Source organism: Notothenia rossii (genome assembly GCF_949606895.1).
Source record: "Notothenia rossii genome assembly, chromosome: 5".
NCBI lineage: Eukaryota > Metazoa > Chordata > Actinopteri > Perciformes > Nototheniidae > Notothenia > Notothenia rossii.
Window position 1 is genome coordinate 19,437,499 of NC_136903.1, and position 26,835 is coordinate 19,464,333.

The window sequence follows — 26,835 nt, forward strand, 5'->3', positions numbered from 1 at the left end:
GGAGAGGGAGATGTATCTTCATCATAATCATGCTGTTCAATTTCTGCACAGCAGGGGGCGACGTGTCCCACCATCAGACATGGCAACAAACAATAAGCTTATATCTGCCAGTTGTCTGACAAAACCTTAAAATGAAGACCATAGTGTAAAACTCATTTAACGTATTTTAGGAAGTCAGGTTTTCTACTATTTTCAACTCATCAATGTTTAGATAGTTGCTAACAGCACTGGTGTGTTTTGACCACATCATCTTTTCTTTTGTTATTATTTCTATATTACAATTTAGAGTAAACAAGACTCCATTGGTGATTCATTTATCATTATTATTAATAGATCTGAAACTTTATCGGGTGTTAGATTATAAGCACCTTCCTACATTGTTCATGGATTAAGGTATAAGCTTTATATAATTGGCTTGCTATAATGTTTGAATGTGTGTTCTAATGTATTTATGACAGCTAATCAGGATTACTGGAGCTGTGGAAACACTGCACAGTGTGTCCTGCTGCCGGAGGAACCAATTCCCTGTTCTTTTAAACTCGGAGACAGTACATAAGATTTACAGCTTCACTGCCCAATAAGGTAAGGTAAGATTTAAACATGGTATTGTATTGTATTTATAGAAGTTTACAGCTATTTTATTTATTCTTTGCATTCTTTATATTTTCTAATGTCCTTTCCAGATCTACAGGCTTTTTTTGTTTTAAACAATCTTAAATTTAGTATGAAGACTCATTCACAATATGCTAAATTACTGCAAATGTGCATGACCACATACATGTCCGTTCAAAATCTGTGTCTGAATCAGAATACCTTTATTAGTTCCACAGAGCCAAAGACAGCTTAATGTTACCTAAGTACAGTAGCATGCATATACATGGCTCACATTGATGTGTCTTCTTCTGCAGGATAATGCCGACCTTGATACCAGTACCACAGCCCTCCTTATCCCAGGCCAGGGAGAATCTGGTGAATGCTTTCCCTCCCAGGCTCCTCTGTCTGCTGGCCTGCGGAGGAATAGGTTGCCGCTATGAAGGACCAGAGTGTTGGAAATTAAATCAACAGGTGATTCGAGGCATCTTCTCCTCCTGGTGAGAGGATGTGATTGAATCTCATAAATGTGGCTGTATTTGCTCCATCAAAAACAATAAGCGTACATTTACAGAATTGTTTCATGTCTTGCTATTGCAGGGTGACAGATGACATCATAGCCATGGCACGGCCATCGGGTCATCTAATTAAGAAGTTCAAAATCATAGAACAATTTCAAAGGTAATCGGATTTGATTGTTATCTCTGTAATGTTTGTGTGGTGTGCATGATACATGAGAAGCAGGTGTGACAACGTAATAATATATACAACCTCCTGCCCGCTTACATGTTAGGATCCAAATTACATTTTTGTATTTTTCTAATCATTAATCTTTTTTTGTGATAAAGAAATTTGACATTGCTTTTTGGTTACAATGAGTAATACCTTCAATTTAGGACATATTAGATATTTATTGTCACAAGAAATATTGCCTTTAAGACAAAATCACAGCGCTAGTGTTTCCACTGTCTTCTTCTTAATTTATGACTTTGTTCCAGGTTAAACATCAGATCAATCATCAACATGCAGCTCCCTGGAGAACACGCTCACTGTGGACCTCCCATAGAGCCTGACAGTGGTTTCACGTACTCCCCACAGACCTTCATGGACAATGACAGTGAGATTGTGATACATTTGATTCAAAAACTGTTTGCCCTTTTTATATCTGAACAAATTGGGACATCTAGATAAACATTCAAGGTTAATAAATATGATCAGAAACAGTTATAGTTTGAGCTTATACTGAGTTGCATTGTTTGTGTGGTCCTTCGTGATACAATGGCTTACAGGTAATCCCAATGAATGTCAGCTATGATCCTAAATGCAATCATATGTGCACATATTTGTATGTTTGCAGTTTACTTTTATAACTTTGGGATGCAAGACTTCAACGCGTCCTCCCTTGTTGGTTTAATTGACGGGGTGAAGGTTCTGGCCTTTGCACTGAGCGAAGGAAGAGTGGCCGTGCACTGCCATGCAGGCCTGGGCAGATCAGGTATGTATAAACAAACACCCTGTATCTAGTATGTAAACACATGTGAATATTCAGTATGTGTTCTTGCTGCTCAACAGGCGTCCTGATAGCCTGCTACTTGATTTACACCCTGCGCATCAGCCCAAGTGAGGCCGTCCATTATGTGCGGATCAAACGGCCACACTCCATCCAAACTCGGGCCCAGCTGAACCAGGTGTTTGACTTTGCTCGCCTGCTTGGTTCACAGCTGGTTCAATACCCAGACCCTCGCCTGCGGCACGGAGACCCTTTCAGCCTGCAGCTGCACCTGAACAGACAGGCCTTACTGCTGCATGGCCAGGAGGCACGCACCCTCAAACAAACACCAAAGGTCTGGACCTTACATTATTTAATTGCCATTAACACAAATCACTGCACATTAGTTTAACTGCAGTTTTACTTGAAATAGGTGGTCTACCTCCTGTGTGTGTATCTCTCCTGCTTAGCCCTGGGTCTCCCTGCCCCTCCAGAGATCCAGGCTGAGCTGGACAAGAGGTCAGCACTGAGGAGCCTGAGCAGGACCGTGAGGGAGTCCCTGGTGTCGAAACAGTGCTTGCCCTTACTGAGAGAGTGTCACCAGGGGCCAAGAGTGAGTTTAGGATCGGTGTCCTTCTGGGACGAGCCTCTGGGCTTTTTGACGAGGAAGAGAGAGGTGCTGCAAGACAAACGCAGCTACAGTGACTCTGACCTCAGCAAGATCGCAGTAAATCAGGTCCAATTCTACTTTGTTTGTCCACAATTACATTCTTCTTTTGTAAATCAAACTTAGGCTTTTCTCACTCTGTTTGATTCTCTTATGAAGGATCTGGAGTTGAGTCCATACTGCAACTCAGAAGCTGGAAATGAAAGACAGGTTTGTGTAAAGGATCTGACACAACCTGATCTGAGACCAGCTAGTCCGATCCTTGCCAGCATCAAACAAGGCCTCCAGCCAACCAAAATGGAATCTCAAGCACTCAACCTGCCAGTATCTAGCATGACATCAAGCAAGGACTGTGCTCTGAGGTCAAAGTGCTCAGCTAGAAAGGCACTTCCCAAATACAGCTCCAACATTGAGGTAACTGAGATTATTATTACAATAAAATTAAAATAATGAAAACTCTGATGTGAATGTGTCCAACATTTTGTTTGTATTTCACATCAAGCTAAGCAGAAATCTACATAATCCAGGCCCAGCCTCAGTTGCTGTTGCTAAGGCATTGGCAGATCATTGTCCACGGGAAGAAAACATCCTGCAAAGATCAGCTCTGCTGCAGGTGAGAAACACTGGTTCAAAATCACGACATCTCACTTTAATGTTGAGCTCGGATGAATACTTTCACCCACTTTTTCAACAGGAGGAACTGAACAGTAGTGACTGTGGCTGGGCTCTGCTGCTCACTGAGTCAGATCCTCAGGTTCTCAGCTGTCTGCTGTGGACCTGGCTGGAGAGGTTAAAGGTCAGTGGCAGCAACAAGAGGTCATGATTACAGTATTCAAAAGTTGTATTGTCATATGCACATAAGCTACAGTGTAGAAATGGCAGTGAAATTCTTATGACCCGAGCTCCTCCAACAATGCAACATATAATAAAATACAAAAATACAAATAAAATACAAAAATAGTGCAAGAAGTCCATATACATGTGAAAAGAATATGCTACAAGAACAGAAGGTGAAATTAAATAATGTACATTAAGACACAATTAAATACGGTTTATTGCGGTGATATTACATGACTACATTTGATGTAAATAATACACATTTTGAAAAGAAATGTTTCCATCTTTAGGTAAAGATTGTTCTCTCGGTCTCATATCTGTTTGTTTCAATGTCACCCAGGAGCCTGTTCTGAGTGCAGAGGATGTAGACAGCTTGTGTTGTGGTGCCAACAAACGGAAACCTCTCAGTGTGCTCAAGAAGGTAAAGAAACACATGTATGATAAGTCAGCTTTGACTCATGAGTATTTTTCTTAAGAAACGTTTATATTCTTAACCTACAGTAGTTGGCATATATTTTATAAGTTATTTGAAATGTCCCTGCAGCCACAGAGAGACACCATCTCCTGCCTCCTGAGCTGTGTGAGCACCGTGACCAGCCTGTGTCCACACAGAGAGGATGCAGTGCTGCAACGACTGGTGCAGGCACTTACAAGGGTAAGATACATGCGGAGTCACAGTACGCTAAATGTGTGCATTTCTATTAAAAACGTTTTAATATCAGGGTGTATATTAGTTCAATAATAAGCCTTTTTTTCTTAATTTTTTTTTTTTTTAACAGTGCCCCCATGAGGAAGCTTCAAGCCTGGCAACGTTAATGAAGGTCCTGAAGGCGAGTTTAAGAGAAACCTCCCACAGCTAACTCTAAAGAGACAGCAACACCAATGTTCCACTTTGAAGAGCAGAGTCCTTATTATTATAAAAGTTGTAGGTGTACTCATACTTTTACAAACTTATACCATTCTCAGTTGGATCAATGACTGAACATATGAAAATTGCTAGTGAAAAATAGAAGTCTTAGGTCATAGTCATAGAAGTATTGAATGCATTTACAAGTAAAATCATTCCATTTTAAGAAGAGCAGATGCAAGGGTAAATGCTTTTACTGTCATTTTGATATAAAATGATTTTTCTACAGCAAGTGGGGTCTTCCTTGTATTTTTCTGTATACGGCGCAAAATCAAAAGGGTTTGCCCCCCTTGATTTAACCCATTGGCCAGTGCTGCATATTGTTATGTAACAATGGCTAACATTTAAATGAATCCCTTACATCAGAATTCAATGAGTACACTGTTACAATTTACACTTTACATTAGGCTAAATAATTTGTTCATGTATACTTTAAATAGTGTCAAAGTTACGGTAATGTAGTACTAGCAGATTAAATCCAAACCGTCTGTGTGTCCACAGTCTGATCTGTGGCCTATTCACCCTTCCAAGCCTAATAAATCATTGACACCGTCTGCATGCTGTGTTTTCTGTAATAACATATTGGGCATTCCTTTGAACTGCAGTTGACACTCACATTCATATTAAACGTGTCAAAGAGTCGTCTCCATGGCAATGTTGTCATAGCACTAAACAATCCGTGTTTGGGTTTAGTACACATGCTGAGTTCCGTTCATAATACCCATAACCTCACAGAGAGAGAGAGACTCACAGCAGGAGCAGGATATGAGGTAAAGTGCTTTTTCTATTTGTGTTAGTCAGTAACTGAACTAAACTGAACGCATGTTGATGGTTTGTATGCACTTTGTAGACTTCTTGTGGTTTTGTTACAGGATACTCTGGGTGGTTTTGGTAAAGCATTTGTTTAACTTTACCCACAAATGACCAAAAGTAGTCCTCTATTCAAGCATATTACCTTGTATTTGAACCCAAATAAGTATTACATGAAATTGGTGACATTGAATGCTTTATTCACAATATTACAATGTGGACCGTTTCTCTTTTTGAATACATTGTTATTATAATTAAGATGTGTACAAAAGTCAACTAAAATCCATTACACAACATCATTCAAAAACAATCACTGTTAGACTGATCTGACTATTACTAGATATCGATTTATTTTGTTATCTTTTAGGTGCTAAGGGGGAGTGTTTCTTATGTGTGACTATATCTAAAAACCATGTTGATGATTTGTTTTCAACCTAAGTTTTACAAAAACTTTCTATAACTTTCTAGTGCTCTAAATCCAAATGAACACAGGTTGATGTTTATTATTATTATTCAAAATCTATTACTGTCATTGACAGTCAACACTGCTGCCCCTGGTACTATCACTGAGCAGCCGTTTAGAAGGATGCAGAATATTTGAATAATGCACTTCTATCCATGCTTTAACAGCACCTACATAATATATCTAAAAGCAATAACTCACAGCTTTCCCATAATACCTTCTATGTAGCTATATAGCACCAGACAGACCTGTAAGCAATTCCATTGAGAGATATATTTGTAATTTAGAAGATATGTGTTGAAATACTTTGAGAGGGCAAGTGTGCCGAAAAGCATTAGTGTTATTTCTATAACAGACTGGCCAATATTCATTATTGGCTCTCTTCATGCCTGTAATGATATTTTCTAAGCCACAATCGACTCATGCATGACAGATATATATATTTTTTTCCCATGTTCAAAAGCAATGGTAAGTCTGCACATCGTTCTTTTTGAATAAATAAAAGCACATTTTAATTATGCTTTTGGTTATGATACACCTCTCTCTCAGGGAAACATCGAGTGGTGAAGCTCTGGTTGGTACCTGGAGGCCTCACAAACCAAGAGGGCCCATAGCTGCCCTCTACGGTAGTCCAGGTCCCAAGTATGCACTCCCTGGACTCACAGGTACAACCGCCATTTTGTTTAAGCATTAACCCCCAAACACCATTATTATGATTGATATTATTATTACTCACATTGTTGTCCCTGTTTCCTTTATAAAGGTGCTTCGAAACATGACCCTACAAAGAAAACAGCACCGCAGTTTAGCTTTGGTTCACGTCATGAAACCAAGACTGAGATCACCCCTGGACCGAGCTACCTCATCCCCTCCAACATCACCAGAGTAGGCCGAGACGGCCCTCCTGCTTATTCTCTCTACAGCCGTCCAAAGGATCCAAAAATATTTCAGGCCCCTGGACCTGGTCAGCAAACCCCCTTGCACATTTGCAAAAAATGAAACAAGGCTGATATGAAATCTCTGACTACTCACTCAAAATTGAAAATATGCTGTTCTTGTCATGATGCACACAATCATTTGAGATAAACACTTTCTGTGGCTTTCAGGCAAATACTCCCCAGAAAATGCTGGAAAGTCAGTCTTCCACTCTGCTCCTGCCTATTCTCTGTCAGGAAGGGGCAAAGAAATCAGCAATATTCAAACACCAGGTATGTATTTGGTGTCAACTTCATTTAAGCTGTGGGTTACTATGTTTGATAGCATATCTGGAGGGGTGTGGCGCAGTGGATAGAGCATTGGTGTTCGAATCAAGGGAGCACAGGTTCGAACCCCACTGCAGTCAGCATGTCGTTGTGTTCCTGGGCAAGGCACTTCACCCCAAATTGCTCCTGTGGGGATTGCCCACAGTGTGGAGTATGCAAGTCGCTTTGGATAAAAGCGTCTAACAAGTAACAAGTAACATGTAATGCATCTCAACTTCCCCTGTATGTTGCTCATGCTGCAGGTCCAGCCTCCTACTCTCTGCCCCCAGTGCTGGGAAACAACACTGTGGACAAATCTGCAGCTCCCTCTTTCTCTCTTTATGGCCGCAACAAAAATGGCAACTTCCATGAGGACCTAAGGAAGGTACATATAAGTGTCAAACACATTTCTTAAACAATCAATCCTGAAATCCTGGGATAGTTATTTTCAATAGTTGTGTTCCCCTCCAGACTCCAGGCCCTGCTGCGTACAAAGTTGTGGACCCTAGTGTTTACAGGGAAAAACGTCCCCAGATCAGCATGATAGGCCGCAACTTTCCACCTGGGGTATCTACAAAGACTCCAGGACCTGGTGCACACTATCCTGAGATGGTAAGAAACCAAATTGAAGATTAAATAAATATATCACAAATATGTAGCATTTCCACTAACATTTCTCTCCACCAAGGTGACCTTCACAAGATCCAAAGCTCCGAGCTTCTCTTTTGGAATGCGTCATTCGGATTACATCACACCCCTCATTGTGGAAAAGCCTGAATAATATCTTGTTGATCTCTTGTTTGAACTGGAATTCATCATGAATAAAGCAGAAAAAGCCCAATGAAGTAAAAAAAAAAAGCAAGCTTTGATCCATTTTTTTTTGCCACAGTTAGCTACTTATTGTATTAGCACTAGTTTGTCAGGGTTGTATCCACAATCAGTATTTGAAGTAAATTATACTGAATTTGACAAAGGTTTTAAGAGTAGTAGCCTACATTTGACATTTCTAATAATTTAGTATGATCTTATTTTAAAATAGATATTTGCTATTTGTTGTCTAAGCACAATATTTAAAGATTTGTTTCGCTTTGAAAATAAATTCTTTAGTATTGTAATTTTAATTTGAAATAATAAAACACGTTAAAATTGCTTCTCCATTTTACCAAATGTAAGACATTAATTCCTAAAATATGTGCAGCATATGTGCTTCAAGGACATCTCTTATGGTAACAGGTAGAGGAATGATTCGAAATTATCATTTGTATAATCTGACTCAGGAGGTTGTCCTAATTAAACACTTTAGTGATACAATGCTGCTACTACTCACTGGGTGAGATCACATGGAAGCTATAGAAAAAGAAAACAAGATTTTGCAATAAATAAAGAGCTGAAATTTGGGGATAATATATGAAATAAAAAGTGTAATAACAAATTATATAAAAACAGATGTGTCCCACTCTTCGAGCAAATCTGCAAAGATTTTGAGACAGTAGGTCACATGAGATTGCGTAGATATACAAGTGGAATACAATCCAGTAAAAAACACATTCATTAGTAATACTTGGAATGACATGGTAATCAATGAGTCATGTGACATTGAAGCTTTTGAAAAATAAATAAAACGATCTTCTATTAAAATATGTTTCAAATAAATTCATGACACATCAGGAAATCAAAATAGCTGTACAATTCTCATAATTTTGTTCTATAATTGGGGCAAGTTAGCAAATCAAAAAAAATGCATTAGCCTTCTTGACAGGCATTGTAAGGGCAGCAGGAACACTGACAACGAGGTCCTTCAGGCGTCCCCGTTGCATAGAAACGGAAACCTTCGGCGACATCATAACACATCTACAAACTTTAACGTCTGGATGCCTAGATGAGTGCATCCACAACCGATTGAAGATCAGAATATACCCAAGACAATCGGAGACATTTTGATAAGTGCTCTAGCTTAACAAATGCTAACAAGGCTACTAGCTGTTACCTAGCTGTGTTCAGTGGTCCAGGGTTCACTGTGTGTACAGTAGCCTACTCAAAAGAGACTTTAAAATACACATGTAAACAATTAACGTCTCTGGACTATTCTCAGGTTTGGTTAGCAACCGTTTAGTATGTGAGGACAAACTAACCAGTGTAATGAGTGATATCAAGCCGAGCCCCACGATGTTTACCTCAGCTAGCTAACACTCATTCTCTGTCGTCGGATGCTAGCTTCCGTAGATCAGCTGTTCAGGTAGTTATCAATTAAACTGGGTGAGAGTTGACTCATTAAATCTTTCTAGTCAAATCAGTTAACGGAAAAAAAAAGTTGAAATGGCTGGCGACGCTGGCAGCATCCCTGAACTGGACCAAAAGAAGTACGATTCAGGCGAGCAGGTGAAGATCATCTGTCTGGGAGACAGCGCAGTCGGTAAATCTAAGTGAGTATGAGCTGCTGTAAGCTTAGGCTCCTTGAAGCCGTTTTGTGTAAAAGCTTTCCTTTTTCTTGTAACGTTCATTATTACATGATTGTTGCGTTGACACAGACTGTCTCTCTCTATCGTAGGCTGATGGAGAGATTTCTCATGGACGAATAGTATCCTTTTGCAGTTTATGAAATCTGAAATGAAACATATCTGTGTAAGTCATTCGTATTCGTCCTTCCATGGGCATTGCATAAACGTTAAAGGTCACCTAATACTCTTTTTCAACAATATATTATAGGTCTCAGATTGTAGCATGCCATATACCCCTCTGTTTAAAAAGTGTGGATTCCGTTTGTGTAGCTTTAAATGCAAATGGGTTGGTTTAAAAACAAACACATTAGCCGCATTCACACCGCAGGACTTTCCCAGGTACTATGGTTCTTTAGTTCCGTTAGTACCAATAATGTCGCGTTCACACCGCCGGGACTACTCAGTGCCGGGAACTCTTTTGGCCATTTTCAGTCCCTGCTAGAGAGGTGGTACGAACCTGGTGATAAAAGAGTACCAATTTCTATTCTATTTCTATTGGCTGGGCGAATTGCAAACCACGCCCCGTTAGACTCTGATTCCGAACCAGCATTGCACTTACAGCATCCGAGGAGTGGGTCAAATCCATAGGTCAAATCCCTAATTGGCTGCAATAACCCAGTTACAAAGCTGTATAGCATGAGCACAAAGACAACAAGCTCAGTGAACTCCATCATGTCTGAGGTCGGAAAGTAAACAAACGCCTCATGTACAGCGGGTGGGCTTTATACCCCCTCCCCCCCCCGTGTAGTTCTTCTTCTCTCGTTTTTTTTTGTACTCGCCGTGAAGTGGTTTTGCGGCCTGCCAGTAAACCCAGAGAAGAAGAAGACGAAGTGACGTCAACGTAATCTTGCCTCAGGGAAAGTACTGCGGTGTGAATGCGATTGGCACTAGCCCCCTGGCGGATTCAGTGCCGTGGTACTTTAGTACGGCAAGTCCTGCGGTGTGAAAGCGGCTAATGGTGCTTTAGGAGGAGATTCAGGTGATAAGGTGGGCGGGTGTTACTTTGGCTGGTTATTGGCTAATGTTTACAAAATACAAACAAATATTATGACATCACACAAAGTGGCCAAAACCTGATCAGCTCATCTTCAGACAGGTTTTTATATAAATGGATCAGGACAAAAAGAGAGGGGATCTTTTTTCCTGAAACTCACCAAATCTCTTAACACATATTAATGTATGAAAAAGTGGATTTTGCGTAATAGGGGACCTTTAAAGTCAAGCTGGCATGCCTACAATAAACAGATATTTTTTCCCCAGAGAGCTCCTTAACTATTTCTTCAGTCGTCCCCAGCAGTTGTCAACCTATGCTTTGACTCTCTACAAACACACAGCCACTGTAGGAAATAAGACAGTAGCCATCGGTATGTATTTAGAAATGATTCTGTTCTGCTCTCAGTGACCACAGGAAATACATTCACCAATTTGAAAATCAACTGTCAAGTTTAAATCAACAGGAGGTGATTTTTGTTTTTGATTCACAGATTTCTGGGACACCGCTGGTCAGGAGCGATTTCAGAGCATGCACCCCTCGTACTACCACAAAGCACATGCATGCATAATGGTAAAACACACGCTTAGTTTCCGGTGCTTTTCAATATTCATCTAGCCTGCACTTTGTGGCTCCCTGACAGGCATTTTAGGGGAGGTAGAATATCAAGTAACTATTCAACAAATTCAGAAAAGTGACAAATACATAATTTGGCCCTCACAACACTGTGGAGAGGCTGTGATCAAATAACATGTTGCATTCTTGTTAAGTTCCACCTCTTAAGATGCAGATGGTGTTTCCCTCACAGATAAGTCAGCGAGGACTTGTTAGATGATTGCTGGAAGGCAAAACTGTCTCTGTCTTCAAAGATGCACTCCTTTGTTAACCTGTCTTCTTTCTCTTAGGTTTTTGATGTTCAAAGGAAGATCACTTATAAGAATCTGGCCAACTGGTATAAGGAGCTGAGAGAGTTCAGACCGGAGATACCCTGTTGTGTGGTGGCTAACAAAATTGATGGTAAGTCTGGTACTGACACACATCACAAAGAGTATTCAACTCTTTTATCCATCTATGTTTGACCAAAAACCAACACACTTCTACTGTAAGTTTAATATGGATAGTTACCTCCAATCTTCTCCTTTAATGTAATTAGGATAAATAAACATGTTTTTATTAGTTTGCACACTTTGTCTACATTACTTTATCCTTTGATTAATTACACATTCAATTTACAATTATAGTTGCGAACATGTTTGTATTTTCAGCGGATTTGAAGGTGACACAGAGAAGCTTTAACTTTGGGAAGAAGCAAGGAATCCCATTTTACTTTGTATCTGCGGCTGATGGGACGAATGTAGTTAAGGTTTGCACTTCTTATTCTCTTCCAGTGTTCATGTCAGTCATCCCCAGGGTCTTTTTTTTAATGCATTTCAATCACATCAGCAGTTTTACAGTTAACTGTTTGTCTTGATACCACACCTTTTATGAAGTGCCCATACAGTTGAACCCATTTGTGTTATTTTTTCTGACTGTAACTGCCCCAACAGATGTTCAGAGAGATGATCACGAGAGCAGTGGAGTACAAGCAAAACCCAAGCGACTTCATGGATGAAGTGTTGCAGGAATTAGAGGTACACCCCTTTATGAATACCTGACTGAAAATATGTAAATTGCAAGAATTGACAATGCAGTGTGCTCTAAAAAAACAAACATTAGTGTAAAATCTGCTGTTTTGATTCTCACATATTCTTATTCCAAACCTATTTCTGAGCTCCAACAAAACTTTTTTTTTTTTAACTACTTTTTACTTTGTCTGAAAACACTTTCATATTGATGTCATTTGCTGCACTTTTCTTATAGAACTTTGACCTGGAGGAGAAAGAAGATCCCGAAGCAGATGAGGTTGGATTGAAAACAGAAAGTCCTGAGTTGGAGTGACCAACGTTTACAGATCCTCCTAAACCTCTAGCCACTACTGGCACATTGTTTGTCCTTATGTCACATTCGTTGTCTACTTCTATACCTAAGTTTTCTAACTCTCACTGGAGGTTGGAGTTTTTAGTCAGGTTTTCAGTCACTGCTCTCCATCTATCCAGTGACATTGGCAGGGAAATAAACCTGGTGGAATAATTAGGAATTGTGTTGTTTACCAAGTTTATTCAGCTGCTGTTTTAAACTTGTCATTCATACTTTGTATCCACTACAATACTAATGAACAATTCTACAATGAGGCTGAATGTATTTTAATTTGTAATAAGAATGTGAAGCATTGGAAACTGTCTCACAGATCAAAGAGAAAGTGTGATTATGATTCAGATTTGCTGCTGTTCTCGATGTGTGTGTGTTTCGTTGTGTGCAGTGCCAGCAGTGAGCAGCCTCAGATGGCTGCTTTTGTTGCATTAGTTTTAGGATGTAAAGTCTTTGAAATGAAAACGTAATGTACCATGTAACCCAATTGTTATCATGTGTCTCTTTCTGACTTGCTGTGGTCCAGAAGTGGGCATTAAGTCGTGAATTTCAGCATATTATAAAATGCAACAGCCAGCCGTACGTGAGTAAACATCAGCTGCATTCATCTCTCGTGAAATGCTCAGCCAGCTGTGTCCTTTCTGATGGATTTGTGAAGGCTCTGTTTATACTCATTCATATTAGCAGGAATGTCACCACAAAGCACATAAAACACATTTTTCTTGCAGAATCTGAACCTCAATGTGTTCCAATTATTTCTATATGCTGTACAAAGGAATCATGTCTATATATTTTGTATTGATATTTGACTGTGGCATAATAAATCACACTGGCGTATACTTGTACTACAAAGACACTGAATTAAGCAGGAACAAAAACTTTGATGCAGTTCATGTTTCAATTATAAATTTATTACATAATATAACAAACATATATCTCTGTGGTGGAGATATCCTGGGCAACATCTCAGATCTTGCCTCAACTTTCACTATCACCCTTATCTGTTTGGATGAGGAACACTAGGTAGCTTCTGGTTCACTTTTATTTCGCTTTCAGGTATTAAAATGAAGAGGGGATTTCTAATGCTTAGAAGTTTCTGGAGGTCGCTCGGAGAAAGGTTTGCCTGCTCATCGGACGCTGAAAGGGGAAGTTCACCTGTGAGACAAGGCTGAGGCGTTGCAGTGATACATCCACCATTCTAAACTTCACAGTGCAAACAAGGAGAAAACCAACAATGAAAGAAAAACCCCTCTGACGATAAGATCACTGGTTCCAGCGGGTGACCGGACCCCAGCGGGTTTTTTAAAAGGTTACACTGCTCCCCCTACACTATTTAGATTGTGCTTTGTTGATTAGAAAACAAGACAAAGATAACCTTTCACTGAACTTATTTCACCTTTTCATGTGTAAGTCTGTTACACGTTGCATTTGCGGTGCACTTCCACTACCATCTGACCGGGTCTTCATTACAGTTTCTTATGACCAGGCCAGCTTGTGTGCGTCCAGACTGTACACATTCACCTTTCAAGTGTTTCTCTTTATATGGGAACAGTACGGCAAACTGGATAATAAGCTGTCACAGTAAAATCAATTGTGATACTTTGTCTCAAAATGTAAATAGAAATGTTAATGCAAAGCTCACAGGTAGATATACACAGGCTATTATATATATATATATGTATGTATATTAATATAAACAATAGCCTGCTTCTTTACAAAATAATAACAGTGACTGTATTTCCACCTGTACTAAATACAGAAGGAGCTAACAAATGTCTGTAGTTCTCAAGATTTCCAGGAGATGGCACCATATTATTGAGTCTAACAGCTCAAGAATGCTGTAACTATAGATAGTCCTAAAGCAAAGACAAATATACAGTTGAAAGTTATTTTTTGGCACATTTTTCCTTTGTGTTTGTTCCTCACTGGATCACCTCATATCCAAAACTCAGAAACTGAAGGTCTGAAAAAGGAAAAAGGAGAGCTGCCGGACAGAGTGGAGGGTAAGGAGCGCAGACGCCATCTGGGAAGGGGTGTACGAAACAGTGACACTGCATAAACTGTACCTACAGTCACAGGGGGACTTAAAGTCGTCTTGCAATACAAAATGTCTCGATGGTTTCCTTCCAAGCCCTGTGGTAATCTGTCCGTCTGTCTATCCGTCTGTCTCTCCCTATTGGCAGAGCAGTCCACTTTTCTGAAAACTTCACTCAGTACAACACAAGAATGCAGAACAATGAGGGTCAATCTGTAGAAGATGAATGTATGTGTGTATTTCTATATGTGTGTGCGTGTGTTGTTTATGTGCGTGTTTGTGTGACACAGCCACTGCCGGGAATCTCTGATGGTAATACAGTAAGGCTAAAGTGGACTAGCTCCAAAGATGTAAACCCTAACAATCATCCGTACACTCTCACAGGCATCCTCATCAACGTCTCTCTCAAACAAATTCACACACAAATGGAAACAAACATTCGCGCACACAGTCGTACACACATGGTGGAGAGGAACAACCACACAGAGTTTCAGGGAATCCAGATGCACGCATGCACTTGGACGATGGGTGGCTTTTATGTTAGCACCTTGTCACCTTGTTTTGTGCAAATCATCCCCTAGTTCATAGTTCAGAGTTCAAAAGTTTTAAGAGTTCATAGAAAGAATAAAATCTGCTCACCTTTTCTACAGGTGGTTAACTATGCATATATGCCAAACATTCATATATAGATCTATATACTTTTGTTTTTCAAAAATTTATATGAAATCTATCATATATACATTGCTTGTGAGTTAAAAAAAAAGACATTTTTTGTTCATTTTTACAAGTGTAAGTATGTTTAGAATGGACAGGATATTCGTTTTTTCTGTCTTTTTTCTGTCACTCTAAAATTCTAATGAGTGAAAGATTAAAGTATCATGTTCCATACGCTACAAAATCTACCCACAGTGTCCGAGGGTAAGAAATCATCAAAGAAAGAAAAATAAATTAGAAAAATAACAATTAACACAAAAAGTCCAAATGAGTCAGAGGACATAGTGTAACACCGGAGTACAAATAATCAGTGAGGTCACAGTGAGGCAGTGAGTGCTATTCCTACAACCCAGGTACAACATTATATTCACCACCCGTTTTACAAACTGATAAACAGCAGAAAATGAAAGAGACAAAAGAAGAAAAAAGATGCACACGACTTTTTGCCAAGTGAAAGTGCCTTGGCGCGCTCACTGGATGCTGCTGATGCACGGAGGTCTCTCACCTGGCCGCCTAAAGCTATGGATAAAATGCTTTTTGTTGCGTGAATAAAACTCACTGTTTCTCACTGCCAGCAGAAGCTACAATGAGTACAATTGTAGATTTTGTATTGTTAAAGAAAAATTCATTGGTCTTTTTTACAACCTGGGTCTTATTTGTAGAGTTGTTGCTGCCACGGTTTATGATAATACTTTACTCACTTGCAGAGATAGAGGAAAGCAGCAATGTTGCAAGACACTGTCAGGTTGTAAAATGCTGAATTTTCTTTAAGACCTTAAAGAGGCATCCCCATCCACACAGCCTGATCAACTACACACACATTCCTGCACTGGCCTTTCAGAAGGTCACACACTATGTCTAGCTCATTAAGCCACACGTTGTTAGTTATATTCCAGGTAACAGTTGGTTTTAAGTAAGAGATTACCTTTATTTGAACACTTTAAGCTTAATTTAGCCAGGTTCACATGCTTGGTTTCCTGTTAGTTTCCTTCTTAAAATCTGAAAGAGATTTCCTCTCTTCTGGTGATGAGAAACATCCCAGAGTTTCCTTCCTCCACGTGTGTATAGTAGACCATGTGCAGCCTGCTCTGAAGGCATCATCAGGGGTCAACAGGGATGGAAATTTTAACGCAGTCTAACATTTTTCAGACTGTGGTGGTGTTAAATTGTCCTCACAGGTAGAATTAAATGGGTATTATTAAAACAACAGCTGACAATCTCTCCATGCTAGTGCCCCAAACTTCCATCCCTGAGTGATAAACGGGCAAAACATGAAGAGCCCCTTTTACCAGTTAGCTGTCTCATAAGATGGTCCAAAGCAGGATCTGAATAGGCTCAGTGGGGTCTGTAGCTGAAGCCGTAGGGATGGGTGGCCCCTGGGGGTCTCAGCCTCACATTACGGGATGCCCTTTAGTATGAAGGAAGACCGTAAGAAAATAAAAACAAACATCAAACTCTCTGTCCAAGACATGATGCAACTCGTCATGCTACGGTTCAAGAAAGGGTGACCATAAGGAAAGTTGTAGACCTATGACAAAAAATTCATTTCCATATCTATATACTTTTTTTTAAAATTTCAAATATATATTTTTATATTTATATATATGTATATAATTGGTAGAAATGAGTAAGCTACCGGTGGAATACGTTTTAAGGTTTCTCTCTGCCTTCTATACTAAAAAACAAAAACAGGCGCAGATTAATTTATTACATTACCTCTTTGCAACATTGTCTTTTCTTTTGAAAGCTATATTTAGATACATATATATCATATTATGTAATACCTATATATATATTTATATAATATTCCCTTTGGAAAACCAAAAAATTGATTATGAAAAAAGCCACGAGTGTTGGTTAAACATTCTCCAAATATAATAGATAACACAGTACCAAGGCGGAGGGGTGTTCTCCCGTGGTTTACTGGGTGGAGCTCCACCTCTGGGCTCCAAAGTCTTCGGTTTAAAAACAACAGTAGGTGTAGAGAAGACGCACCGTGTCATGTCCATAGTCCTCTGTTCATCATTGTTGATCTCTGTATAAATATTTTGAAAGGCAACTGAGCTTTCTGTTGGGAACACAATTCTTCCTCCTCTTTTACTCAAACTGCAGAAGTCTGTCAGAGGCCTAATAGACGGGGGGATAGAGGTAGAGAAGAGAAGGGAATAGTGAGAGAAAGTGTGGGTGTTACTGAGGGACCAACTGAAGCTTTCATAAATCAAATGTTTTAATTGGAGCTCATGCGATTCTCCTCGGCAAAAACAAAGTCCAGAGTTTGTTTTGAGGTCTGATCTAATTGGCTGCAGGCAAAGAGGCGGGCAGACACTATGGCAAGTAGAGGGTGACGAATGACTCCTCCTCTTCAGTGCAGTGCCAAGTGCAGGGTGTTAATGCAGACAGGAACATAACGGTGTCGCTAAGGTAAACTTTTGTGATGCAGAACATAAAAGCAGCCAGAATAAAAGAGGAGTGATCCCTATCTTTTCTCTTTCATCAACTCTATCCATTCTACCTCTCTCTCCATCTGTTGCAGGGTCTCAGGGCAGGGGTCAGCTCTCCAGCAGCATCTTTAGCGCCCGTTCGATGTTCATGCGGTGTCCCACTCTCGTCACTCCCAGCTCTGCAAAGTCATCCTTGGTCAGAGCTGGGAGGTGAGAGCCTTCGATCTCGTGTTCCTGAAACCCTGCTCTGTGCTCCCCCAGATTGATGCTCTCCAGCCAGTCTCCAACGTCATACTTATTCCAGAGGTGGAGGGGTTTCTGGTGAAAGGGCCGGAGGGCTAAAAGTGGTGACCCTAGCCCGGGAGAATGGGAGGGGGACGGGGACGGGGAGCGAGAGCGGGAATGGGAATGGGCGCTGGAGCTCCTCATCACAAAGCGGACCTCTTTAGGCTCCTGGGGTAGGCTGAGGCTGGAGGATTTGAGGATGGTTTGTGGGGGTGTAGTCGGTGAGGTCGGTAGGCCGAAGCCTGAGTATCGTCCGAATGGGTCACCCCGATCAGGGGAGCCTGAACCGGGGCTGCGTCGGGTGACAGGGTAACGGCTGCCAGGGCGGATGGTGAAGGTGGTGCCATAACTTCTCTGAGAAATGGTGTGGAGCTCGCCTAGGCTGCTGAAAAGTCTTGAGACAGACAGACACAGGGTGTAAGGATGTTAACAGAGGAGATGAAGATTAACAAACTGAAAGTAAAGAAGAAAAAGGAGACATAGCTTTGGTTATATGTATTACCCGCTGTAAGTTCCTCTAAAGTATGAGTTAGTGTAAGCTTCAGGACTGTTAGACAAACCAAGCTAGTCTCACAGCACAGCATTGTAAAGCAGCACACTGCTCTCACTGGTAATGAGAACATTCACAGCTTTGAAAAAAAGATCTATTTACTACTCAATCGTAAAGAAGTCACAAAGGACCTTTATGTCAAGTTATATATTCACTTTGTTTGGGAATATATGGCATTCATTAAGAAAAAAGATGGCACTATATTTTCCCTCTCACCCAACCTACATCGTCCATCTGACCGTTACTGCAAGCCTTTTTGCTTGAACGTAATCAAAAGGTGTTTCCTGTTAAGGCAGACAATATGCTTCTCTGAAGGAATCACTGTGACCCACAAGCAGAAAGATGCAGATTTTGTGTTTTACGTGGAAACTGCAGAAGGCACTAACTTGAAGCACTGGAAATATGAGCACACACGCACAAACAGACACATACACACGCCTACATTTGAACAAAGTTGGCAGTTGCACAAACAGTACATTTGCTTTTTTTAAACTTTCATGAGACAAAGTTGTTAAAGCAAACAGAGCTGATGTGTCACATCTGTTAAAGGACACGTGAATGTAAACAAAGCAGCATATTTTCCCAAAGCTTAGCATTGTTTAATGCAACACATACTTATTAACTCTGACTGCAGCGACACTTCATTCAATGCCATTAGTCAAACATTTCGGGGGAATCTCCACGATCCACCAAACCAGCCTTATCCATACCATCTATTCTGAAACAACAGCATCTTGCTCAATGTACCTTTTAACCCTGACCCTCTTCTGAAGAAATAATAGTATAAAGATGTGAAACAGTGTCATAGTGGCTGATTAGTATACTACAGGTCTAATGGAGGAAAAGATGGTCAGTAAGGAGAAGAGGGGTGGATGAAGGCCAATGGGAACGTTTTGTCTGGCTTGGTGCAAGCAGGGAGAAGCAGAAAGAAGAGGCCTACATGTGTAAGAGTTGGTGCAATGATGTGTGTTTGATGCATGCATGTTAGCGAGTGTCTTATGTACAGGTGTGGCCAATGATTTCCCTCCATTGCATGTGTTTGGAAACTTTGATGTGGACTAAAGAGTGTAATGGAAGGTAGCTAGACAGCGCAAGGGCTGGAAAAATGATCAGACTACAGGTAGCCGACGGATATGAGATGAGCTCCATGCGCACTTACACAGTCGTCCCGCCCTCCTGGGCGCACAGTCAGTTCTAGACCAATCAGATCAGAGCAGCAGGGCGGAGCATGCAAGGTGAGCAGAGAGAGAGCAATGGGAGAGAATGTTAGCATCACTCCATGAGACGCAGCCTGCCAACCAGACGTTTAGTCTGCTTCAGCCCACTCTGCTTTCTTTCACACGCCCTGTGTGCATGTGGCTGTATGAGTGTTGCAGTGAATACATGTATGTGTGTGTGCATGTGATGGTGTTATTGATGTATGAGCATGACAAAGACAGCAGAGTAGGCTTTTGCACTGAGAGGTCTGACCAGTGGGCTGCATGAGAGAGAAATGAGCACACTATTCACATATCAAACACTGCACAAAAAAAGGAAAACAAACCAACAAATAAAAGGCTGGCACATGTTCCTTGACTTTTGTTGTTCCTTGATGTAGTCCACATATTTTAACAATTACAAAAACACACATAAATACATGTGTTGTGCAATTTCAAATTTCTAGTTACATGTGAGTTTTTAAGGGTTTCGGGATTTTAATCAAGGAATGCAAATCACAAATAAAATGGTATATGTATTCTATTCTGTTTTACTTTGAAAAACCTACAATGCAAGACATTCAGGGACCATGGCCATCCTCAACACAATCACTGAAACACAAAACAAAGTTATGCAAATTACATTAACAGAGAAGAACAGAAAACAAAAGATCACAAATGAAATAAAATGAGAACCACAGGTTTCTAAACCACCCAAAGCTATGATACACAGCATGTGAACGAGGTGGACACAACAGAGACACAATACAGCAGCATGGGGGGTTTGAAGGGGTTTAAATGGGCACAAAGTGGATTGGGTAAGTGATGGAGTAATATTACATAACGGTGCTGGGGGGTGAGGGGAACAAACTCAGAGTGAGAGAGAAAGAGAGAGAGAAATAATGGTGTGCATGATCATCTTTGTCACAGCTGAAGGCAATCAGCTGTGGTGCCGATGTGGTGGGGATAAATGTGATCTCACGGGAGGATATGCCAAGTCATTGTTGAGTCACATGATGCGCTGTATTTGATATCCCGGTCACTTGTTCCTTCCAGGGATCATGATGTTTTAATTTAGAGGCACTGTCAACTTATTTGGCAAAAGACTATATTACTAATACTAGTAATAGTAATATAGTGGTAAGGGAGGGTACAACTGATACAGGACAAATACTCCCAGCCCTATACTCATCAATTATCAAAAGTACTTCCTTTGTTGTAGCCATGTCACAAATGCAGTTGACAGCTCGATATGAAGGACAGCTGATGAAGTTAGACGGCTCCTTATAACAATGTAACACGAGGAGAAGGCTGCGAAAGAGTTTTAACATCTTCAAATATTCTTTTCTTTCTAAAACTGGAGTAAAGAAAAAGTGAACATGAGAGAAATATTTTCGACCGTCCTAACTTATATGAACTGGAATAAGGACCAAAGATGAAAGGAAAGGAGCAGGGCTGGAAAAAATGCACTGCATCTGGAGAGTGCCCTACAAACTCCTGAGATATTTGAAAGCTACGATGGTCAATCAAAATGTAGCCAAATCCTGAGCAGAACAAAAGAGACGTGCATCTGACAGTTACTCCCTGTGGTACCTATGAACTTTTGACAAGGTCAGGACATTGTTGGGTAGTCGTCAACAATAACACGGCTGTTAATGCCATGACGGGATCATGACGGGATGGTTACACTGTGACACACCATTATAGTTCAGTCTTGGTCAAATACTTCTGAAAATACATCCTTAAGTCTTTGAGGTTATCACTGATGTTACTGGACGAGGGGCTGATGATAAGAAGGAAACTCTATTTCTTAATCTTATCAAAAGTATATCAGTGATATATATAAGGATGTATTATGTATTTTTTGATCAAGGACTCTGGGAAAAGCTTGAGGAATAGCAGGAAGGGTAGCTACTAGCAGATGCAAAGGTTAGAACCCAACAGAGTGTGTGTGAGATGAGGAGAGACTTTCAGGAAGTGCATGCCTCCTCCAAGCCTTGTTACCTTGTTTGCACCCAGAGATAATCTACTTCTTCTAAACTACTACTACCACACACACACACAAACACTTACACTCAAAAACACACACAGAAACACTACTATATACTTACTGACTACTGTTTGTATTTAACGGACAAGATCATTTATCAGAAGGCCAAGGAGTAAAACTGTAACTATAGAAACAAGAAGCAATTTAGACCCAAAGGCGGAGGCATCGATTGTAGTAATGAAGATCTCTAGAACCAATGCCTTGGAAAAACAGAACTATATCCAAATCTTTTATATTCCTAGTATAAAGATGTATAAATGTAGGTGATGCAAACAAGGTAACAAAATATAAAAAACTAAATTCATACAATAAAATGAGTAAGAGGCTTGTTATCTTAAATGGGATTAGTTGATAGGCTTGTTCGGAACAAATATGTATAAAAAAGCTCAAGTTTACCCTAGTAGCTATAACCTTAAGGTTTACTCTCTTCGGTGTCCTCACACCTGCAGGAATATAAAGGTCTTAATTGTACCTTCAGGTATGGTGTGAAAACAGGAAACCCACAGATAACAGACACCAACAGCACTGTGCTTCAGATGCTTCAAAGACCTAACCTAGTGTCACTGTGTGAGAAGCACGTTTGTATATGCCTCTTTACTATGCTTTATATTTGCTTTTAATTGATATTAGAACAGAATGTATGACCCATAGAAAGGTACAGCACGCACTGTATTAATAACGTTTTTACATGAACAGCAATGCTGGTGACCTCTGATCTAATTTCAGCATCATATAGCAGTGGACTGGTCTTTATATGGATAGTTTGCATGTTTCAAATTGTAAGTAAGACCCTATTATGCCTACAAATAGAACAGCCGCTGTCTTTGACACAGCCTCTAGGTGTCCCTTTTTAGAGAGAAATGCAATCAGACTTAACCCAAAATAGAAAACCAAGAGTAGTTGTCCATAAAGTATATTTTCTCTAAATAAAGAGCTAAATAAATGTTGATAAACAGGAGAAAATAATATAAACTCAGTGTGTGCCATGTAGACTATTTAATATTATTTAGACTCATTTACGGTAATAATTCAAATCATGCTGGGCAGGGGAATTGCTTGAGATTGCTCACTCTCTCTGTCTCTGCCACCACGATAAACGATATAAATACTCTTGAAACCATTGCTTTAAAAGGAACCATTTGTTTTGTGGCTCAGTGTGAAATTCAGTCATTTTTGCCGTACATTTTCCACATTTCTCTCTTACCTGGCACCTGCCACAGGTGACTTTCTCCCCGGGTCAAGTGAGGCTCCCAGCGGCTCTTCTCCCAGTGACCTAGTGTCTTTATTTAGCTGCTGTAGTCGTGAACTGAGCTCTCCCATAACAGAAGGTTTTGCTCCATCATCTACACCAAGTCCCAGCCCGCCTAGATTTCCCAAACTCCCAATACCTAGCCCCACCCCTGGCCCACGAGGCTCCACTGGGTCCCCCCACAGCTTGGACCTCCGCTGGAAGAGGTAGCGCGGCTTGGTGGGGCCGAGTCCTGTCACTGAGGCCGAGCCGCCGAAGGGCAGCCCAGCTCCGCCTGCAGCAGCAGTAGCCAGGGCAGCAGCCTGTTGTTGTGAGAGCAGCTCGCTGTCGGAGCTCTGCTTCAGCAGAGGGTCCCTGAAGGTGACGGGGCCTTTACTGCCTCCTATCTGGGACCTGAGTCGGGGCTTAGGAGGCACTGGCGGCTTGTCGAGCACAAAAGTCAGCCCTTCGGCGTAGGAGGTGTGCGTGGTGTGTGTGTCTGCAGGCTCGCCGCTCTCGGAGGACAGGGTGGACATGCTGGAAACTGTGGAGATGGTGCTGGTGGTCTCGAGATGGTGGTCTCGCTCTCTGTCACTGGAGCTGCGCGTGTCGGCTTCCTCCACACCTGAGTCAGCCGCAGAGCCGGACTCACCCACCGGTGGGGGCTCCAGAGGGTCAGAGGGCTTCCCTGAGACAGCTGCTGCACTGGGTGGAGGTGCCAGCTGGGGAGGCTGAGGCTGGGTGGGCGTCACAGTTGGAGTTTTTGGGGATGACGGAGTTTGGGGTGTTGGTGTTGTAGGGGTGGTGGGAGACGGGGCAGGTAGAGTTGGCGTCCCCTGTGCCTGCATGCCATTAGCGAACTCATCAGGTGGTGGAAGAACTCCAATGTGACGAAGCTCTTCTCTTGTTTCCTCATCGCTGGAGGACAACATTGCAGGAGGCAGGGTCACGGTGTAAGGGTCCACGTCCTCCTCGGAGCTGCCCTGAGCCAGACTCTTGTCCTGCGCTGGACTGGCGGGACGCTGAGTGTGAGGCTGGGCCTGGAGCTGGGCCTGGGGCTGCGAGGCAGAGGGGCTGGGGGATTTAGCCCTTGGACTTAGAGACTTGCTGGGCTCTGTGGACGCGGGGGCAGGTGTCTGTTCTAGGTGTGGATCTACCCCGACTGACTGGCCGTTACTGGTAGCATGGACCATAATAAGTCCTGCTGTTTTCTGCTGTGACGTGTCCATAATACTGATCAACATACTCTTTTTATCCTCAAGTCTCTTCTCCTCCTTCCTCTCCTCTACTCTGGCCTCCATCTCCTGCCGGAAAGATACCGGTGACTGTGATGTGACCCACTGTGGTTTGTTGGGCTGGGGAACTAAAATAGATGTCGGGGAGGAAACAACTCCATACCCGCCTGCCTTGGCGCTTTTAGGTGAAAAAGGGGGAGTTGTGGTAGCCCCTTCCCCATGTGGAGACTCTTTGGTCTGAGGGTCCATGAACAACACGCCATGGCCTGCTCGATCCTGTTTAGTCCTCGGCTCAGGGCTGCCCGTCGGGCTCTGGGAGGTCAGTGCTCTCTCCCTTGCGGCCAGCGCAAGAGCCAGTGGAGAGTTAGGGTCCAGGGGTTTTCCTGTGAGCGGATGGATAAAGGTGGTCCCACTAGGTGAGGGGCTCAGAGCCAAGGCAGGGGGAGGCAGCTGTCCCAGCTCTCGGGTGAGCATCCGTTCATCGATGGAGTGAGACTGAGTCAGAGAGGGGGAGTCGGAGCTGGCTAAGGACGCCCCCTCCATAGTCCCAACGGAAAGGAAGACAGTGGATTTTCTCCGTTCTTCTAGACGACGCTCACGATCTTTCACTGCTCCAGCTATAGCAGCGGCGAAGGGACCCTTCCCCTGAAACATCATCTCTCCCTGGGCACGCAGACGCTCTCGCTCAGCCATCAACTGCTGCTGGTAGTAGTCTGCACGGCTGGTGTGTGTGTGTCCATGGGTGTGTGAGTGTCGTCCTGAGGGAGAGCTTTCTCGGGAGTGTGCAGCAGCTAAGGCCAAACTGGCTTTTTCTTGTGCATCTTCCACCTGCAGTAAGGCAAAAATAAAAAAACATCATGTTAGAAAGTCTTCGTAATTTATGTATAAAACTAGCAGATGACCATCCTGGAAATGTCCCCTACCTGTAGCTGTTTCACCAGTGGACTTTTCTTCCTCTGGGGCTTGGTGGGTGTGAACAGTCCAATACTGAATTGACCCACATTGGCATAAGGGTTGTCAATAACCCGACCCTTCCTTTTGATTCGCTCAGGTGGAGTAGCAGCAGAAGGACGGGGGATTTCTGTCGGTTCTACAGGTAGATGTGAAGAGTCCTGAAGGATGATCATGGAGCGCGCTTTCTTCTGTCTCTCTAAGTGTGTGGCCTGTCGCTGAGCGGCCTCGTACGGCAGATCCAAGGATGAAGGCTTGAAGCTGGAGCGTCCTCCAGGCTCATGACCCTGACTGTGGGTCCTAGATGGGGGAGGAGGGGGACAAAAGGCTGGGGGAGGACCAGTGTCCAGGTAATAGGGAGGAGGAGGAGGTGCAGTTTGTGGAGGTGGAGGGATGGGATGGGGCTGAGAGTGTTCTCGGAGGCTGTCTGTCATAGAGGAACTGCGGGGAAACCTGTGTTCGGCTGCAAGGGCCGACAGCCGATCCTCCTCAGTAGCACCTGGTGAGGGAGAGGAGAGCACAGATCTTCTCAGGAAATACGACCATTTTAAACCAACCTAGCAGGTCCACAGCTGCTTCCTGACAAATTCACTGCATTGCATCCATCTGAAAATATGTTCTCACATATTTATAATGTATTCGTTGTCTCAAAGACAGCTATACAATATAAGGGTTCAACTCCCAGAACAGACTTAGTGTGGAGTGTAGGCTGAAACACAGACAGCACAACATCTGTAGACAAAATGGAGCATATTTATTTTTTCAGAGATGAGAAGAAGAGCCCTCCCTAATATGTAAAACGTATAACTTACTATTTGTGATTTATTTGGCAATTAACTAATTGAATAGTCCTTCAATTTATGTACTAGAGAATAGGGAAAATGCTTAAATAATAAATAACGTATTAATGAAATAGGCTTTGCACTTGAAAATCTGCCCTGCAAATTTGTGTCTGTGAATATCTAAGCACATTCTGAACATGCAATGCATTGTAATTAAGTATTTACAACCATGTTAGCATTTGTTAAGCTAAATTAAAACTGCCTACATGCTTTTCTTTCTGGGTGAAGTATGCAATTTTATGGGAAAATAGATCTTCCCTATCTTATATCCTTTATGCCAATTTCAACCTGTAAGCATACTGCACATAAGATGCACTATCATTCACCTTATTTGAATATGTACAGGATGGGTGATTGTTTTACCAAAAGACTTGGTCCTGGACATCCCCTTGGGTAGCGGTATGTGACCCCTCTCAATGCCGGGGTGCAGACCTCCATGTAGAGTCATCCCTTGTCTCTCAAACAGTGACTGCAGTTAAGAAACAGATATTTAATGCCTCTAAAAGGCTGTGTAGCACATGTGTTTTTGAGTAAATTATACATGAGCTTTAATTCATATGTATGCCAACATTGTGGCATATGCTGTCTGCCAGTGTGCTTTGTGTAGGTGCACTCACACTGATCTCTGCTGGTGTAATTCTCCTGCTGGTAGGCCTTTGTTTGACAGTAGCTGCTCTGTAATCTGCCTCTGAGGGCTGAGAACGCAAGATAGACTCCTGTGATGCCAACATCTCATCTAGTCTCTCTGTTGAGAAGCAAATGAGGCAGAACTAAATGCTGAGACATAAGACTGTGGAAATATTGTGTCATCAATTCTGACATTGCAAACACAGTAGAGAATACAAA

General features: G+C 41.9%; 4 protein-coding genes across 4 annotated transcripts in view; 3 read left to right on the forward strand and 1 right to left on the reverse strand.

Moving 5' to 3' along the window:
* The first annotated feature begins 478 nt into the window (after window positions 1-478).
* On the forward strand, window positions 479-4,492 carry LOC307039872 (protein tyrosine phosphatase domain-containing protein 1). Its single transcript, XM_079682301.1, has 13 exons — window positions 479-582; window positions 909-1,091; window positions 1,192-1,272; window positions 1,590-1,708; window positions 1,949-2,086; window positions 2,164-2,435; window positions 2,514-2,816; window positions 2,907-3,161; window positions 3,250-3,360; window positions 3,442-3,543; window positions 3,925-4,005; window positions 4,129-4,239; window positions 4,364-4,492. The coding sequence occupies exons 2-13, from the start codon at window positions 913-915 to the stop codon at window positions 4,442-4,444; spliced, it is 1,833 nt and encodes a 610-aa protein (XP_079538427.1). The 5' UTR covers window positions 479-582; window positions 909-912; the 3' UTR covers window positions 4,445-4,492.
* A 613-nt stretch (window positions 4,493-5,105) lies between these two features.
* On the forward strand, window positions 5,106-8,247 carry cimap1b (ciliary microtubule associated protein 1B). Its single transcript, XM_079682302.1, has 7 exons — window positions 5,106-5,261; window positions 6,314-6,429; window positions 6,528-6,728; window positions 6,871-6,972; window positions 7,269-7,390; window positions 7,477-7,617; window positions 7,694-8,247. The coding sequence occupies exons 1-7, from the start codon at window positions 5,257-5,259 to the stop codon at window positions 7,784-7,786; spliced, it is 780 nt and encodes a 259-aa protein (XP_079538428.1). The 5' UTR covers window positions 5,106-5,256; the 3' UTR covers window positions 7,787-8,247.
* Window positions 8,248-8,768: 521 nt separating this feature from the next.
* rabl2 (RAB, member of RAS oncogene family-like 2) lies at window positions 8,769-13,301 on the forward strand. The gene is made up of 8 exons (XM_079682367.1): window positions 8,769-9,428; window positions 9,554-9,583; window positions 10,788-10,867; window positions 10,988-11,067; window positions 11,400-11,511; window positions 11,760-11,857; window positions 12,042-12,125; window positions 12,355-13,301. Exons 1-8 carry the CDS (start codon window positions 9,322-9,324, stop codon window positions 12,430-12,432), a joined length of 669 nt encoding a protein of 222 aa, XP_079538493.1. The 5' UTR covers window positions 8,769-9,321; the 3' UTR covers window positions 12,433-13,301.
* A 50-nt stretch (window positions 13,302-13,351) lies between these two features.
* Window positions 13,352-26,835, reverse strand: part of shank3a (SH3 and multiple ankyrin repeat domains 3a) — a 223,835-nt gene continuing 210,351 nt past the window's right edge. Inside the window, 7 exon segments of the mRNA XM_079682360.1 lie at window positions 13,352-18,143; window positions 18,146-18,171; window positions 18,173-18,331; window positions 22,938-25,024; window positions 25,120-25,646; window positions 26,353-26,458; window positions 26,607-26,734. Coding sequence (XP_079538486.1) covers window positions 17,761-18,143; window positions 18,146-18,171; window positions 18,173-18,331; window positions 22,938-25,024; window positions 25,120-25,646; window positions 26,353-26,458; window positions 26,607-26,734 — 3,416 coding nt within the window. The 3' untranslated portion in view covers window positions 13,352-17,760.

What these genes read in the sequence shown, in the direction of transcription:
- cimap1b (XM_079682302.1), top strand. An exon ending in ATTTCAGGCCCCTGGACCTG is followed by an intron (nt 6,729 to 6,870) that starts GTCAGCAAACCC and finishes TGTGGCTTTCAG; the next exon opens with GCAAATACTCCCCAGAAAAT. An exon ending in TCCATGAGGACCTAAGGAAG is followed by an intron (nt 7,391 to 7,476) that starts GTACATATAAGT and finishes GTTCCCCTCCAG; the next exon opens with ACTCCAGGCCCTGCTGCGTA.
- LOC307039872 (XM_079682301.1), top strand. Translation starts at nt 913, where the DNA reads ATGCCGACCTTGATACCAGTACCACAGCCCTCCTTATCCCAGGCCAGG. An exon ending in GACCTTCATGGACAATGACA is followed by an intron (nt 1,709 to 1,948) that starts GTGAGATTGTGA and finishes GTATGTTTGCAG; the next exon opens with TTTACTTTTATAACTTTGGG. An exon ending in AATACAGCTCCAACATTGAG is followed by an intron (nt 3,162 to 3,249) that starts GTAACTGAGATT and finishes TTTCACATCAAG; the next exon opens with CTAAGCAGAAATCTACATAA.
- rabl2 (XM_079682367.1), top strand. Translation starts at nt 9,322, where the DNA reads ATGGCTGGCGACGCTGGCAGCATCCCTGAACTGGACCAAAAGAAGTAC. An exon ending in AAATAAGACAGTAGCCATCG is followed by an intron (nt 10,868 to 10,987) that starts GTATGTATTTAG and finishes TTTGATTCACAG; the next exon opens with ATTTCTGGGACACCGCTGGT. An exon ending in ATGGGACGAATGTAGTTAAG is followed by an intron (nt 11,858 to 12,041) that starts GTTTGCACTTCT and finishes CTGCCCCAACAG; the next exon opens with ATGTTCAGAGAGATGATCAC.